This window comes from Panthera tigris, chromosome E3, assembly GCF_018350195.1.
Source record: "Panthera tigris isolate Pti1 chromosome E3, P.tigris_Pti1_mat1.1, whole genome shotgun sequence".
NCBI lineage: Eukaryota > Metazoa > Chordata > Mammalia > Carnivora > Felidae > Panthera > Panthera tigris.
Window position 1 is genome coordinate 17,001,011 of NC_056675.1, and position 16,360 is coordinate 17,017,370.

General features: G+C 43.4%; 1 protein-coding gene and 1 non-coding gene across 4 annotated transcripts in view; one reads left to right on the forward strand and one right to left on the reverse strand.

Moving 5' to 3' along the window:
• Positions 1–5,653, reverse strand: part of LOC102970755 (integrin alpha-X) — a 45,853-nt gene extending 40,200 nt beyond the window's left edge. Inside the window, exons 1-5 of one of the 3 annotated variants that reach the window (XM_042971233.1) lie at positions 5,173–5,653; positions 4,534–4,639; positions 1,106–1,209; positions 743–813; positions 476–590 (exon numbers count right to left, since the gene is read on the reverse strand). In XM_042971233.1, coding sequence (XP_042827167.1) covers positions 476–590; positions 743–813; positions 1,106–1,209; positions 4,534–4,639; positions 5,173–5,206 — 430 coding nt within the window. In that variant the 5' untranslated portion in view covers positions 5,207–5,653. The remainder of the gene's footprint in view (positions 1–475; positions 591–742; positions 814–1,105; positions 1,210–4,533; positions 4,640–5,172) is intronic. The other 2 variants (XM_042971234.1, XM_042971232.1) reach the window with 2 other exon arrangements.
• Positions 5,654–16,027: 10,374 nt separating this feature from the next.
• TRNAR-UCG lies at positions 16,028–16,112 on the forward strand. Its single transcript has one exon. It is a non-coding gene; the product is annotated as a tRNA-Arg (tRNA).
• Positions 16,113–16,360: the final 248 nt, after the last annotated feature.

The following is a 16,360-nucleotide window of genomic DNA, read 5'->3' on the forward strand; positions in this document are numbered from 1 at the left end:
TGTACATAGACACACACACACATACACACACTGCTCAGATTGTCTGCGCCTTCATCATTCTTTCCCATTCTGTTACACAAATTGGTTATACCCCAGGGTGTATTGACTGAAAATAAATTCCCTTCTCCCTAAAAATAATAGCAGCTAACATTAATTGAGCCCTCACCATGTGCTAAACCCTGGCCATGGATCATCTTATGTCACTCTCAGGGTTGGGTGTCATTACCCCCATCTCACAAATGAAGAAACTGGAGCTCCAAAAGGGTTAGGTCATAGAAAAGTGGAACAGTAATGTGGCAAGATGTGAAAGCATACAGTGACTACCCAACTCATGTCTGGAACTGCTATACTATCCAGTACATATTTTTTCCAGATGTCTTTTTTATCCACTCTGGCAAAAGTGTCTCTGGCCCACTACACTCCCAATCACAAGTGTGTGGGCTCCTCAAAGAAACCAGTAGTCCCCAACACTCACCCTGCAGGGCAGCCGGGAGCCTCTGGGCCTGCCAGGAAGGGGAAACCAGCAGGAAACAGAACCCAGTCAAGTACATGTTTTCCTTGCATGTATGGTGCACTGTGGGGCCACAGGCCTAAGGACAGAGGTGTCTGATGGGAGGGGCTGTCCCTGCTTCCATTCCATCCTTCCAACCCAGTATTTTCACACTCCCCAAGGTCCCCAGCCCCACTAACCCCAGGTCCCCATTCTTCCCTTCAGGACAGCTCTGCAACCCAGGTAACTCACCAGCAGTTGAGAGGGGTTGGTTGAGGCTGCCAGGGACAGGCCCAAGGACATGTTCACTGCTTCTGGGGGGACTGGGGGGACAGATATGTGCATGGTCACCCTCAGATCTGTGTAAGATCTGGGCAGGGGTCACCTCAACCCTGCAAGACAAGGAGGTCTGGAAAGTGAAGGAGGCTTTCAGGTCTTAAGCCATGAGGGTAAGGGGTGTGATGGACAAAGAGGCTATGAAGGGATCAGGAAGCTTGTCTGAGGGTGAGGGTCTGCAGACAGAGCTGGAACTGGGAAGTGCATCTTCTGTGCTCCCCCCAGGTCCCCAGAGCATAGGAGTTTGGACCTGGGTCCCAGGGAGAGGCAGTGACTCACTCTTCAGGCGGATAGGCTCACACTTGCCCGTTCTATAGTCACACTGGTAGAGGCTACCTGTTTGGTTGGCAGCCTTTATCTCCTGGGGGGCTCCAACCACCACCCTGGGGGGAGGAAGACAAAGAACACTGAAGTTAAGAATATGGACAGTGGATGGGGCGCCTGGGTGGCTCAGTCGGTTAAGCGGCCGACTTCGGCTCAGGTCACGATCTCGCGGTCCGTGAGTTCGAGCCCCGCGTCGGGCTCTGTGCTGACAGCTCAGAGCCTGGAGCCTGTTTCAGATTCTGTGTCTCCCTCTCTCTCTGCCCCTCCCCTGTTCATGCTCTGTCTCTCTCTGTCTCAAAAATAAATAAACGTTAAAAAAAATTTTTTTAAAGAATATGGACAGTGGAGCCAGACTGCCACTCGGCAAGTTTGCTTCATCTCTAAGCCTCAGAGTCCTTATCTGCAAAGTGGAGATTAATAACAATTTAAGTTACACATGGGAGGGATTTTTGTCTGTTTTGTTCTCCTGTATATGTCTGGCTTCTTTAGTAGTAAGTGCTCAATAAATATTTCCTGAAAAGTTGATTCTTACCTATCTTATAAGATTATTATGATGACGAAATTAGTACTCACCTAGAAATGCAAATCAAAACTACATGGAGATATCACCTCACACCTGTCAGAATGGCTAAAATCAACACAAGAAACAAAAGGTGTTGGCAAGGATATGGAAAAAGGATCCCTCATGTACAGTTGGTGAGAATGCAAACTGGTGCAGTCACTGTGGAAAACAGTATGGTTTCCTCAAAGGGCTACAAATAGAACTACTGTATGATCCAGCAATCACACTCTTGGGTATTTACCCAAAGAATACAAAAATACTAACTCAAAAGGATACATGCACCCCTGTGTCTATAGCAGGATTATTTACAATAGCCAAGATATGGAAGCAGCCCAAATGTCAATTGGTGAATGGATAAAGAAGATGTGGGATACACACACACACACACACACACACACACACACATATATATATATATATATATATCTGCACCAGTTTGCATTCTCACCAACTGTACATGAGGGATCCTTTTTTCCATATCCTTGCCAACACCTGTTGTTTCTTGTGTTCATTTTAGCCATTCTGACAGGTGTGAGATGATATCTCAGTGTAGCTTTGATTTGCATTTCTAGGTGAGTACTAATTTAGTCGTCACAGGAATCTTATGTATTCAGCCATAAAAAAAAATGACATTTTGCCATTTGCAGTGAAATAGATGGAGCTAGAGAGTGTAATGGTAAGTGAAATAAGTCAGTGAAATAAGTCAGAAATATGATTTCATTCATGTGGAATCTAAGAAACAAAATAAATGAACAAAGGAGAAAAGAGAGAGAGAGAAACCAAGCAACAGATTCTTAATTACAGAGAATAAACTGATGGTTACCAGAGAGAAGGAGGGTAGGGTTATGGGTTAAATAGGTGATAGCGATTAAGGAGTGCATTTGTTATGTATGGTACTGGCACAAAAACAGACACTTAGATCAATGGAACAGAATAGAGAACCCAGAAATGGACCCAGAAATGTATGGCCAACTAATTTTTGACAAAGCAGGAAAGAATATCCGATGGAATAAAAACAGTCTCTTCAGCAAATGGTGCTGGGAAAACTGGACAGTGACATGCAGAAAAATGAACCTGGGTCACTTTCTTACACCATACAAAAAAATAAATTCAAACTGGATGAAAGACATAAATGTAAGACAGGAAGCCATCAAAATTCTCAAAAAGAAAGCAGGCAATAGCCTCTTTGACTTTGGCTGCAGCAACTTCTCACTCAACACGTCTCCAGAAGCAAGGGAAACAAAAGCAAAAATGAACTATTGGGACCTGATCAAAATAAAAAACTTCCACACAGCGAGGGAAACAATCAGCAAAACTAAAAAGGAAACAATGGAATGGGAGAAGATATTTGCAAATGACATATCAAATAAAGGCTTAGTATCCAAAATCTACAAAGAACTTATCAAACTCAACACCCAAAAAACAAATAATCTGGGAAGAAATGGGCAAAAGACATGAATAGACACTTCTCCAAAGAAGACATCCAGATGGCCAACCTACACATGAAAAAATGCTCCACATGACTCATCATCAGGGAAATACAAATCAAAACCACAATGAGATACCACCTCACACCTGTGAGAATGGCTAACATTAATAACTCAGGCAACAACAGATGTTGACGAGGATGCAGAGGAAGAGGATCTCTTTTGCACTGCTGGTGGGAATGCAGACTGGTGCAGTCACTCTGGAAAACAGTATGGAGGTTCCTCAAAAAATTAAAAATTTAAGTACCTTATTTATCCAAAGTATTTATCCAAGGGATACAGGTGTGCTATTTCTAGGGGCACATACACCCCATTGTTTATAGCAGCGCTATCAACAATAGCCAAAGTATGGAAAGAGCCCAAATGTCCATTGACAGATGAATGAATAAAGAAGATGTGGTATAGCCAAAGCATAAGAGACTCTTAAAAACTGAGAACAAACTGAGGGCTGACGGGAGGTGGGAGGGAGGGGAGGGTGGGTGGTGAGTATTGAGGAGGGCACATTTTGGGATGAGCCTTGGGTGTTGTATGGAAACCAATTTGACAATAAACTTCATACATTGAAAGAAAAAGGAAGATGTAGTATATAAATACAATGGAGTATTACTGGGCAATCAAAAAGAATGAAACCTTGCCATTTGCAACTATGTGGATGGAACTGAAGGGTATTATGCTAAGAGAAATTAGTCAGAGAAAGACTAATATCATATGACTTCACTCATATGAGGAATTTAAGATACAAAACAGATGAACGTAAGTGAAAGGAAGCAAAAATAATATAAAAACAGGGAGGGGGACAAAACATAAAAGACTCTTAAATATAGAAAACAAACAGCGGGTTACTGGAGGCATTGTGGGAGGGGCGGATGGTCTAAATGGGTAAGGGGCATTAAGGAATCTACTCCTGAAATCATTATTGCACCATATGCTAACTTGGATATAAATTAAACAACAAATAAATTAAAAGGAATGCATTTTTTGTGATGAGCACCAGATGATGTATGGAATTTTGAATCACTCTATTTTACACCTGAAACTAATATAGCACTATAAGTTAACTACACTGGAATTTAAATTCAAAATTTTTAAATAAAATAAATCAGTGACCACATAAAGCATGCTTGGCACAGTGCTGGGCACTTAGAAAGTGCTCAATAAATGTTAGTTGTAATCATCAAGATGGCAAGACAGTACCTGCTTTCAGTCCAACTCTTCATATCCCTAAGAGAATTTCTACACCGGGCACTGGAGAAGAGAATCATGGGGAAGGACAGGACTTTGTGCATGGAAAGGAGTTGATGAGAACCAAAAGCCAGTCACCACCCAGTCCTCACCAGGAGTTGGCATACTGGACCACACTGTATCCAAACCCAGCACTCTCCATAAGGAAGGTTGTTGGCTGATCTGTGTCCAAGTTGAAACAGAGAGAAGAAGCCAAGCCTGGGAAAGGGAGGTGAGAAGAGAAGCTCTGAAGAAGGGTCTTCCTCCTATTCCATCTCCCCAGACCCCAGACCTGCTCTCCTCTCCAGGTCCAATGCCCTAATGTCTCCTGGACTTCTGAACTCTTAGGCTCAGGCTTCCCCCAGTCCTGCTTCTCTCCTGCAGGAAGTCCAGAGACAGCTCTTCACTCATTGGCCTGCTGGAATGTTTCAATTCTCCATTTTCACAGAGAAACACCCAGACTCTAACTCCTTTGCCACCCTGGGGCTTCTAGGAGAAAGAGTCCAGGAAAACTTGGGCCAAGGTGACATTGTGAACAGAGCACAAGGTTGACTTGTTCTACCTACTTGGGAAATCTCTAGATTGTTCAGGCAACTGTCCCCTCCCTCTCCCTCCAAAAACTCCAGATACCAAGCCCTGTGTAACTCCAGATCCCTCCCCTAATGTCTGCGTCCAAAACATGTACATTCTCAGCTCTTTCCCTATCTGGACCCCAATGCTCTCATGTCTCTTCATTGGAGCCCGCCACTTACCCATCAACAGGAGGAAGGTCCTGATCATGGTCATGACTGGAAGGTAAGATATGGGCTTCTGAGTTCCTCAGCCACTGAGGGAACTGGACAAAGGTACAGAGGGGCCAGTGAGCAGAGAGGTAGTCAGGAGAATAGAAGCAGAGAGGGAAGTTGTCAGCATGACTCAGAAGTGGAGGGCGGAGAATAGGACTAAAATAAACAGAGAAAGGGGCTGAGGTAGCCCACACATCCTGGGTCCAAGAGTCTTTCTAACCAGAGATGGCTTGCTTCTTTTGCTTTACCAAACTAGACTTAAGTGAATGCAAATCCCCTCCCTGCCTCACCTCTTTAGCTTCTCTAGTTGTACAGGCAGAAGTTTCCTCTTGACCTTGAAACTTCATTTAGCCTGGGGAGGGAAAACAGGCAGATGCCAGGGTCAATTTAGGGCCCTAATGGAGACTCTGGTGGGTACTCTCAGGCCTGGAAACCTCTGGGCTAAGAAGCAAGCATCTGGACCTTAGGAGGAAAATGGAGTGGGCATTTAGTCATTTACTCAACAAGCCTCATTTGAGGCTAATTACGCAACTCTCTATTAGCAAAGAGATAAAACACAAACCAGAAGGCCCAGCCCTGGGGTCAGTAGAGAAGGAAAATGTGCAAAGAGCAAGGTATTGCTATGAGATGAGAAGCCCATTGACCACAGAGTACCTTACCCACTTAGAAGGGTGTCTATTTCTGAAAAGGCTTCCTGGCACTTGAGCTGAGTTTTGAAGGCAACTGACTATAGGGGAGCATATTTCAGAAGGGGTAGCCAAATGTGACCAAGGCATGAGACTGGAGGGCCTCTTGGGAAACCAGTGATGGTAAACCAGAGAGTGGGAGGTGGGAAGTGACAAGAGATGAGGTCAGTGCCATGGAGGAAGGGGAGAAGGGGAAGCAGGCCCCAAGTCTGGAAAGCCCCCTTAAGGTATGTTGATTTTATCCTGAGGGCAGAGGGAAGCATTGAATCAAATTGGGAAGACTGAAATCTTCAAATTTACATTTTAGAAAGCTAGAAAGAGGAGCAGTATGGGGCATGGTTTCATTGAGAACTAGCTGAAGACAGACCAGCTAAGAGAGAGGTAATGGGGCCCTGTGGGGTGAGCTAGTGGCTATGGGGATGGGCTGGAGGCTGACTGGTCTCTAAGGGGAAGACAGTGGTGATGGTCCCTGAGCATACTTGGAGGAAGGGAGGGACAATGGACTAGGATAGTTACGGTTTTTAGAAAGCCAAAATTTAGTCTTTAAGAGCTTGGGCTCTCAATCTCTCTAGGCTCCAGTTTCCTCTTCCACAAAATGAGGGTGATAATAAAACTACATATCTCCTAGGGTGCCTGGATGGTTCAGTCAGTTAAGCATCCAACTCTCAATTTCAGTTCAGGAGATGATTTTATGGTTTGTGAGTTTGAGCCCCGCATCAAGCTCTGCACTGACAGCATGGAGCCTGCTTGGGATTCTCTCCCTTTCTGACCCTCCCCACTCGTGTTCTCAATCTCTCTCTCTCTCTCTCTCTCTCTCTCTCTCTCTCTCTCTTTCTCTCTCTGTAAAAATAAATAAACATTTTTTAAAACTTTAAAAGTACACATTTCCTATGTTTGTTTCTGGGAAGGTTGAATTAGTATGAAATGCTGATAAAAATGTATATGAGCTTCTGTCATTGGCTATTATGAGTACTATGCTCTGGTGATTATTGTGTTAGGTAAGAGGGGCCTGAAGGCCTTCCAAGAGAAGATGTCCTAGAGGCAGTTGAGTGAATGGGGCTAGAGCTCAGGAGACAATTCTGGGTTTCGGATCCATCAGAAGTGCTGAATGAGATCCTGGTGGGAGTGTGAAGAGGGAAGAGAAAGATGGGTGGAAGAGGGGAAGGAAACCAGTGTTAGCAGCAGAGCAGAAGCCCAGAAATATTGAGAAGGAAGGAGTTCTCAAAGAGGGAGAAAGGAGCCCAGGAGAAAAAAAGGGTATCATGAAAGGGCTACCTGGAGAGGAATGTAAATAATTTCACAAGCTGCCAGATGTCAAGCGAGGTGAGAAATGAAGAAGTCCCCAGATATGGCAACAGAGGCTATCAAGGACCCTAGAGGTGGCAGTGCCAGGTTAGTGGGGGGGGAGGGGGGAGCTGGGAGTGAGTAATGTGGGCATTAATGCCACCTGAAGATAAGCAGCCTTGTAGGGACCTCAGATACAATATGACTGGAGAAAATCCCTGGAATTCTTGGAGATGAAAAAAAAATTGAAAGAGAAGGAAATGGAGACACAGAAACCCAATAAAAAGAAAGAAGTGACCCAGTGATCCAGGGCTTGGGTTCTACTCTTGCTGGATGAGGTACACAAAACAAGAATATTGGACAACTAAGACTTAAATTCTTCTTTCAAGCCGACCAACATACTTCTATGATACTTCAGGAAAAGCCAAGCAAGGTAAGACATCTCACCTTTAACAAAGATAACTTGTATCATAAAAGTGTAGAACAGGATGTGTCCTTAATTCAAGCCATCCATGAAGGCAGTGAGTCTCCAGATAGGAACTTAGGGTTTCTAAAACTCACAGCCCCTTTTCATTCCAGTGAATCATGTTGTGACACTTCCAGAAAAAGGATGGCAGCTGAGGAGCATAATATAAGCAAGGAAAGGGTGGATACCCAAGTTCCCTAATCTCCTCAGCCCAGTAGGACCATGAGTCAGTCACATCCAACTCTGTCCATCTGACACCTGTAGGTTGTTCAGAGCCAAGGCTGAGCCGGTGGAAGAAGTCAAGAGCAGAATGGGAGGGTTTGGGGAAATTTGGAGGCAGCCAGCCTTTCTCACTGCTGGAATTCCTCACTCAATAAGTTTCTGCTCTGTCCCTGAGACTAGATGTACTGACTGAAAAAGATTCTGGTAGGATGGTGGGGCAGGAGGTGCTGCTTCTGATCTGTCACATACTGGAGCAAGGATGGGAAATGGAGAAACCAGGACAGATGTTGATTTAATTCAGGTCTGATTTACCTGAACTAAGTGGAACTGAATAATTTTGGGTCTGTTTCCTGGGTTGTTTCTTTTCCATGGAAAGGGAACAGAAATCTGGTGGGTGGAAACTTTGGTATTTTTCAGTCTGTTTCCACCCCCACACTTACCCATGAGGCCTGAATGGATTTTCCCTAGAGTTTCTGCCCTTCTTCTTACCATATGCACTCTGTCTCACTTCTCTTTCTTTGATGAACAATTGGCCACCTCACCACCAAATTTTCTCAAAACAGAATTTTTTTAGAGAGAAGGGGAGGGGGAAGGAGAAAGAGAATCCCAATCAGGCTCTGCACTGTCAGCATGGAGCCTGACCCAAGGCTCAAACCCAAGAACTGTGAGATAATGACCTGAGCTGAAACCAAGAGTCAGACGCTTAACCAACTGAGTCACCCAGGCACCCCAAAACAATTTATTTAACTCTATAGTGTAGAAATACACACATGTATACTCAGGTTCTCAGGAAGAGGCTGCTTTCCAAAAGCAACTGGTTCTCCCTACACTCCAGGAGCCGTGGGCATGGAATTCTGTTGTGATCGATTATTTGAGAATGCTAGAGGATTTTAGCCAGTGGTTGGGAAGTTTGGGACATGGAAGTGAGAAGCAGGCATAGGGTAATAACATCTTTATGGCAGAAAAAAAGAACTGAGTAATACTAACGTAACGTGCCCTTTATGTCTGTTAGCTCACTGAATCTTCTCAACAGCCCTATGGGGGTGGGGAGCTGCTATTATCCTCATTTTATGGATGCCGAATTAAGGCACAGAGAAGTTGAGTTATTTGCCTCAAGTTGCCAGCTAGTACAAGGTAAAGACAGATATCAAGGCACTGGAGTCTTGACCACACTGTTAATGATCTTACTTCCTCCTTTCTACCCCACCTGCTGCCGGGGCAGTATTTGTTCACTCAACCATTCATCCCACACACAGGAGCTTCTCGTGTGATCCAGGCTGTGGGTTGGCTGCTAGGGAAGCAAAACAAGCAAGAAAGGGTGCTGGCCTTCTAAGAGATCATACCCTACAAGGGAAACAATATTCTGATACATTCAAATCACAAGTTTTACTAGATAGCAGAATAATTTGAGTGGCTCAGGGAGGAAGTGATTAGCTCTGCTTTGGTGAATCTCAGAAGGAGATTCTTGGGGGGTGGTGCTTTTATACACCAGAGATTGGTATAGAGACTATAGACTTCTTCAATATAAGGACTGTATCCTTCTGGTCCTCTATCCCCTGCATTCAGCACAACACCTGACACATAGGAAGCACCCAATCAATACTTGGTGCCTGCATGAAGTTAAAGAAGGGCAGAGCTAATCCCAGTCAAGGGAACAAGCCTTTTTGTACAGAACATCCAACAGTTCTGGTCTCAGTCACTGTTGCACCTCAATTATGTGCCTGGGAAATAGCACTTGCTTCTGTTTGTTGCTATAGCTGTTATAAGTTGAGGATAAGGGTGAGAATTCACAGTTTTCCTTAGTGAAGAATAAAAAGTGACACCCTCTCAATGACAGCTCATTGAGATCAGACACTCATTTCTCTTTCTTTCTCCAAGGATGGCCATTAGACCTAGAGTAGATACAACCAGGGGTCAAACATGTCTGTTGGGTATGTGGATAGTTGGGTGATAAGAGGGTAGGTGAGTTTGTGTGTGGACAGATGAGCAGGTGGCTGGGTAGATGGGAGGATGAGTGGATGAATGGATAAGTGGGGTGGATGGGTATGTGGAAAGGAAATCTGCACATATTTGAAGGTGATAGACCAAGCGTTCAGCCCAGATAACCTGGGATCCCCCCAATTGTTGTATAAATCGAAGGCTGCCTCAGAACAAGGCAAAAGCAGCCTTTCTAGGAGGCAAACTAATGAATTGGGGCAAATTTTGGATACAACAGGTATTTGTTTAGGTTGAGTAAATGCTGTAGGAAATAAGTAGAAGAATGTTAGGGAACACAGCAAACGTGTGTCTGGTGGATGAGGAAAAGCCTGGGGCAACAGTGAAGGGAAAAGGAAGGAACACTGGCTTGGCTTCTGTACATACATTGGCAAAAACCCCTTGGAGAATCAAATGGTTGTCCTTTAACTCCCACTGCTGGCAAATGATTTAGCTGGAATTAGAGGAACATAGTACTTAATTTGCACTTAAGTTCTGTGAAATAGAAGAGAAAATGAGAAGCAAAGATAATTCATTGAGAAAAGGAAAGACAGAGAAGAGGAAAGAGAGCAGAAATGAGGTGGTCAGAGTAAGGTGGATAGGGGCTGAATATTGATGACTGACCTACCTTCTTCTGGGTTTCCCTTGGAGGGAACATTCATACTTTCCATCTGAAGGCTCCATAATGCTGCCTCAATTCCCAGCCTTAGATTCAACTCACAAAGATGAGCAGGAAAAGCTGGGCTGGAGTCCAAGCTATAGGAAGCCTTGACTGACCTTGGGCAAGTTAACATAACCTCACTAATCATCAGTATCCTCTTCTGCAAAATAGGAACAATAATATCCACCTCAATGGGCAGGTGTGAAGAATTTAATGAGAACTGAATTGACTTTCAGGGCAGGACTTCTCCAGCCCTGTCTGAGCTAGAGTCTGGTCAGCACACCCCTCAAAATACGATGGAAAATAGCGTGAACAATGGGCTGATTACACCTGAACTGTAACACATAAATCAAGATGCTCTTAAATCAGAAAACACAGTGGCTTTCTGCCTACTCCACTCTGTGACTCAAAAAAAATTCTAAATGAAAAAGTAAGTGCAAGAAAGGTATTCAAAGTTCTGGTTTTCCTTCCAATATTTTGATGTTTCTTTGTATTTGTCAATTACAAATATTATATCCTTTTCAAAAAATTTTTTTCCATCATTTTTTTGGTGCCTTGAATTTAATAGAGGCTCAAGCACAGCAGCTGTGCTGCACATGGGAGGGGCTGGGCTGGAGATGCTTGTGGGAATTAGGGGAGGGAGAATTCCAGAGAACAGAGGTAAGGCTGGGTCATCAGGCTTAGCTTCTGTATCTTACTCTTGGTTTGGTAGCAAGATTATTCTCTTTTTTTTATATTAAATACAATTTATTGTCAAATTGGTTTCCATACAACACCCAATAACAAGATCATTCTCAACAGGCAAATATATATATGGAAGAACATGGCAATCAATGCATTCAATTCATGTTTACTCAGAGGGGCCTTGGAACTTCAATGGGCAACAAGAGATGGGGGCAGATAAGGAGACCCATTTCAGCAGTTGTTCAAAGTCTGTGCCAAAATGGTAATGCCCACAGAGAAACTGGAAAGGAGATCATTGTGGTTTATTTGTTTGTTTGTTTGTTTGTTTGTTTGTTTTTTAATTGTAGTAGCTGGACCAGAGGATTGAGAAAATAAATGAAGACCAACAAAATGTCTGTTGATAGGCAAAGGCTATTTATTCAGAGCTTGCTCTAGCAAGAAATTCAGCCACCATCACTTGCATTTTGACAAATACCCAAAGGCAAGGGAGGAAGAGAGGCTAGGCTTTATGGTATAAAAAAGGAAGTTTTCAGGTGTGCCCTGACTGGAGGCTGTTGGCCCAGGGAAGCTGGAGGTGGATTAACTGGAAGTAGAACATCTTTTGATTGGTTAGGGGAGCATATTTGGCTTTTCCTGGTTGGGCCTAAGTTGGATACAGCAACAAAAATTAGGGAAGCTGTCAGTTATTAATCAAGCCCTGGTCATTTTGAGCCAATTATTACAGGGGTTATTGTTTGGCTTCCTGGACCAGTTGCTAAAGGTCTGACTTCCTACAAGTCTGACTTACAGGTGGCAAACCAGCTTCTTGGGCTGTTTATTATAGTTACTGGATGGGTTTCTTGGGCTGATTGCTACAGATTATGGGTCAGAGCTCTGTTTCTATGTATAGTCTATCCATTATCCATTCATTCTCTCAAGATTTAGAAAATGTGAAGTAGTTACATATAGCCAGATACTATATGGTCCTGAAGAAATGCATTGTGCTGTAGGGAAACAGACTTTTGAGAGCTCTGTCTTCTGGTGGAGGGAACAAGAACAGGAAGCCAGGAAAACCAAGATCATTCATTCATTCATTCATTTATTCACCAAACACATATATTCAGCAATTGTTTGCTCTGTGTTCCAGATATTGTCATAGGGGTTCCTGCACTCCAGGAATGTACAGTGTCCAGGAATAAAAAAACAGGTTACTGACAGCATATGAGAGGTGAAGCTTCTCTTGGCTAGGCATTCAGGAGGATCTGGAGGAAGTGACATTCAAGCTGAGACAAGAGTCAAGTGAAGGAGGAAAGGAAGTGAGTTCTGGGCAAAGAATAAAGCATGGACAAAGACTGGGAAGTGAGAAAGAACGAAGGGGGAACAGATACATCCTGACCTGTCCTCAACAGGTCATGTTTAGGCTTGACATCCCAATGCAATTATTATTCACACTTCCTTTCACTTTCAAAAGGGTCCTGACTGGTCACGCTAGATATGGTGCATTTGAGAAATATGAGGTTGAGAGGGAAGGGAGCAGAAGGTGAGCTACAGAGGTAGGCAGTGACCAGATCACATAGGGCTTCAAGATCACCTTTAATCCAATGGACCCTAACCTCAGAGCAGGAGCGCTATATGGAGTGAACTGGAAAGCCATGTCCTGCCTGTTTATGGTGGCTCTACCTAGCTGCAGCCTCATGTTGTCTCACTCCCATTTTTCAATAAAAGCCATAAATTTGGGTTTCTCTAAGAAATCTGCCAATTTTAAAATGTCATCAACTCAAGGCAACTCAGTGGCTCAGTTGGTTAAGCGGCTGACTTCAGTTCAGGTCATGATCTTGCAGTCTGTGGGTTCCAGCCCCGCGTTGGGCTCTGTGCTGACAGCTCAGAGCCTGGAGTCTGCTTCCAATTCTGTGTATCTCTCTCTCTCTCTCTCTCTGCCCCTCCCCAGCTTGCTCTCTGTCTCTCTCTCAAAAATAATAAACATTAAAAAATTTTAATAATAAAATGTCAGTAACTAATCAAAAACAAATAAACAAACAAAACTATGTAGGCTAACTAAAACCTGAGGACTATTACTCAGCCACCAAAAAGAATGAAATCTTGCCATTTACAATAACATGAATGGAGCTAGAGTGTATTTTGCTAAGCAAAATAAGTCAGTCAGAGAAAGACAAATACCTTATGATTACACCCATGTGTAGAATTTGAACAACAAAACAGATAAACATAGGGGAAGGAAATGAAAGAAAGAAAGAAAGAAAGAAAGAAAGAAAGAAAGAAAGAAAGAAAGATGGAAACCATTCCAGACTATTAACTATAGAAAACAAACTGAGGGCTGCTGGAGGGAAGGTGGGCAGGGAATGGGCTAGATGGGTCATGGGTATTAAGGAGGGCACTTGTTGGCATGAGCACTAGGTGTTATATATAAGTGATGAATCACTAGATTCTACTCCTGAAATCAATATTACTATATGTTAAATAACTAGAATTTAAATAAAAATTTGAAACAAACAAGAATAAATAAGCTGTAAGTGAGTAAAAGCAATAGATTTTTTTAAAGGCTCTGAACTTTCCCTGGGGAGGGGAAATTCACACCATCAGGACACACATCTCTGGTAATCTCTCAAGACAGAGAAGGGAGAAATACCTTCCAAGTACCTTTCTCATGCATTTACAGGTGAAACAGGATAATTAATTTCTCTATGAGGTCATTTAGCCAGCAGGAAGGACCCCACCTTTGTGATCTCAGAGGTTGGGGATAAATCCTGGAGACCAACCCAAGTGGGCTCATCAGGAAGGTCCCACAGATGAAGAAAGTATTACTGATGCCTGTGACCAGCCTGAGAATGGATAGAGTGGAACATTCTCCAGCCCTCCCCCCCATTTTAGGTGCCAGTCATATCATAAGTCCTGACAAGAAGGAGGGGACTGAAATGCTAGAAACTGGGGTTTCTATCAGAATTTACCACAAGTTTAGTTTCTTTGACCAAGTAGGTAAAAACTCTTGAGAAGGTAATGTTATTAGTTACAATACAGGGACAACTGCTGTGTCGAAGACTCAAAATACCAGTGCCTTAAAGAAGATTTCTCTTTCTTATAACAATATGAGATTATGGAGTCCATGGATAACATAGTGGTTCTACAGAGTTAGAACCCAAACTCTGTCTCACTTTGGCATTCTTAAGCGTTGCCCTTGTCAGCAAAGTCTAAAATGGTGAATGACACTCACACTTCAGTTGGTAAAAAGATGGTAAGGAGAAAAGAGGTACACTTCCTCTCTCAGAAGACCAGACTCCAAAGTTGTTCACTCACCCTACTCATGTCCCATTAGCCAGAAAATAGCCACATGGCCATGATAGCTGTATAGGAAACTGGGAAACGTGCTCTTTAACTGGGTGGCCATATTAGTTATCCATTGTGGCATAATAAACCATTCCAAAGCAGAGTGGATTATTTCCCTCAGTTCTGGGCAGTTCTTTTGTTGGACTTGCCAGTGGCTGCAGTCATCAGATTCCAGGACTGGGCTGGAAGAGTCACAATGGCCTCGGGCATGCAGTTGTGCTAGCTATCAGCTGGGAGCCTTAGTCATCTCTTCCATATGGCTGCTCATTCTCCAATGAGCTAGATGGGTATCAGCATGGTGGTGTGAGGGTGGGAGCAGAAGCTGTAGTGCTTCTCATGGCCTAGGCTCTGGAACTCCAACACATCCCTTAAGCCACCACATTCTATTGGTCAAAGTAAGCCACAAGACCAGCCCAAATTCCAGGGAATTTGTCCCTCCACTTGATGGGAAGAGCACAATGTCCCAGTGCAAAGGAGTGGGATACAAAGAGGCACAATTCACTGGAGATTATAATTCTAACAATATTCCATGGTGGCCCAGATAAGAACCCTATTACTAAGTAAGAAAAAGAGGGCAGAGACTGAAGGGATTTATTTATTCTGAATCAAGGGACCCCAAAAAGTAAAATCAAAGGCAGACTTTCCTGGTTTGGCTGCTTATCATGAGAGATTTATGGCCCTGTTTATTTATTTATTTATTTTTTTAATATATGAAATTTACTGTCAAATTGGTTTCCATACAACACCCAGTGCTCATCCCAAAAGGTGCCCTCCTCAATACCCATCACCCACCCTGCCCTCCCTCCCACCCTGCCCTCCCTCCCACCCCCCATCAACCCTCAGTTTGTTCTCAGTTTTTAACAGTCTCTAATGCTTTGGCTCTCTCCCACTCTAACCTCTTTTTTTTTTTTTTCCTTCCCCTCCCCCATGGGTTTCTGTTATGTTTCTCAGGATCCACATAAGAGTGAAACCATATGGTATCTGTCTTTCTCTGTATGGCTTATTTCACTTAGCATCACACTCTCCAGTTCCATCCATGTTGCTACAAAAGGCCATATTTCATTTTTTCTCATTGCCACGTAGTATTCCATTGTGTATATAAACCACAATTTCTTTATCCATTCATCAGTTGATGGACATTTAGGCTCTTTCCATAATTTGGCTATTGTTGAGAGTTATGGCCCTGTTTATTAATAACATTATGGTCATGTTAAGAGAATTTTTCACTGGAAATTATTTCTTTTCCAACCCATCATAAAACTCCTATCTGGCTGAATTCGACACAAGCTTCCGATTCAATGATGCCAATGTGGACTCTGAGCCCACAAGACCTTAGCTGCTCATCCAAGAGCAGGTCCCTGCAGATACAGAGGCCCTCTTTCCTGGGGCAGTTAAGGACTTCTGCAGATATTAAGGTCATTTATCTTTAAACTTAGGAAAAAAACATTTTTAATGGATTTTAAAGTCAGAGAGAAAATTGTGTGGAATCATCTAAATGTGTATCTAAATCATCTAAATCGGGGCGCCTGGGTGGCTCAGTCGGTTGAGCGTCCGACTTCGGCTCAGGTCACGATCTCGCGGTCCGCGGGTTCGAGCCCCGCTTCGGGCTCTGGGCTGATGGCTCAGAGACTGGAGCCTGCTTCAGATTCTGTGTTTCCCTCTCTCTCTGCCCCTCCCCCGTTCATGCTGTGTCTCTCTCTGTCTGAAAAATAAATAAACGTTAAAAAAAATTAAAAAAAATAAATAAATCATCTAAATGTGTATGTGGAATCATCTGACATGTTTACACATGTATCCTGGCACCCCCAGGATACAAAGGGCCATTGTCTCATTAGTCACTCTTTGATGACATCATAT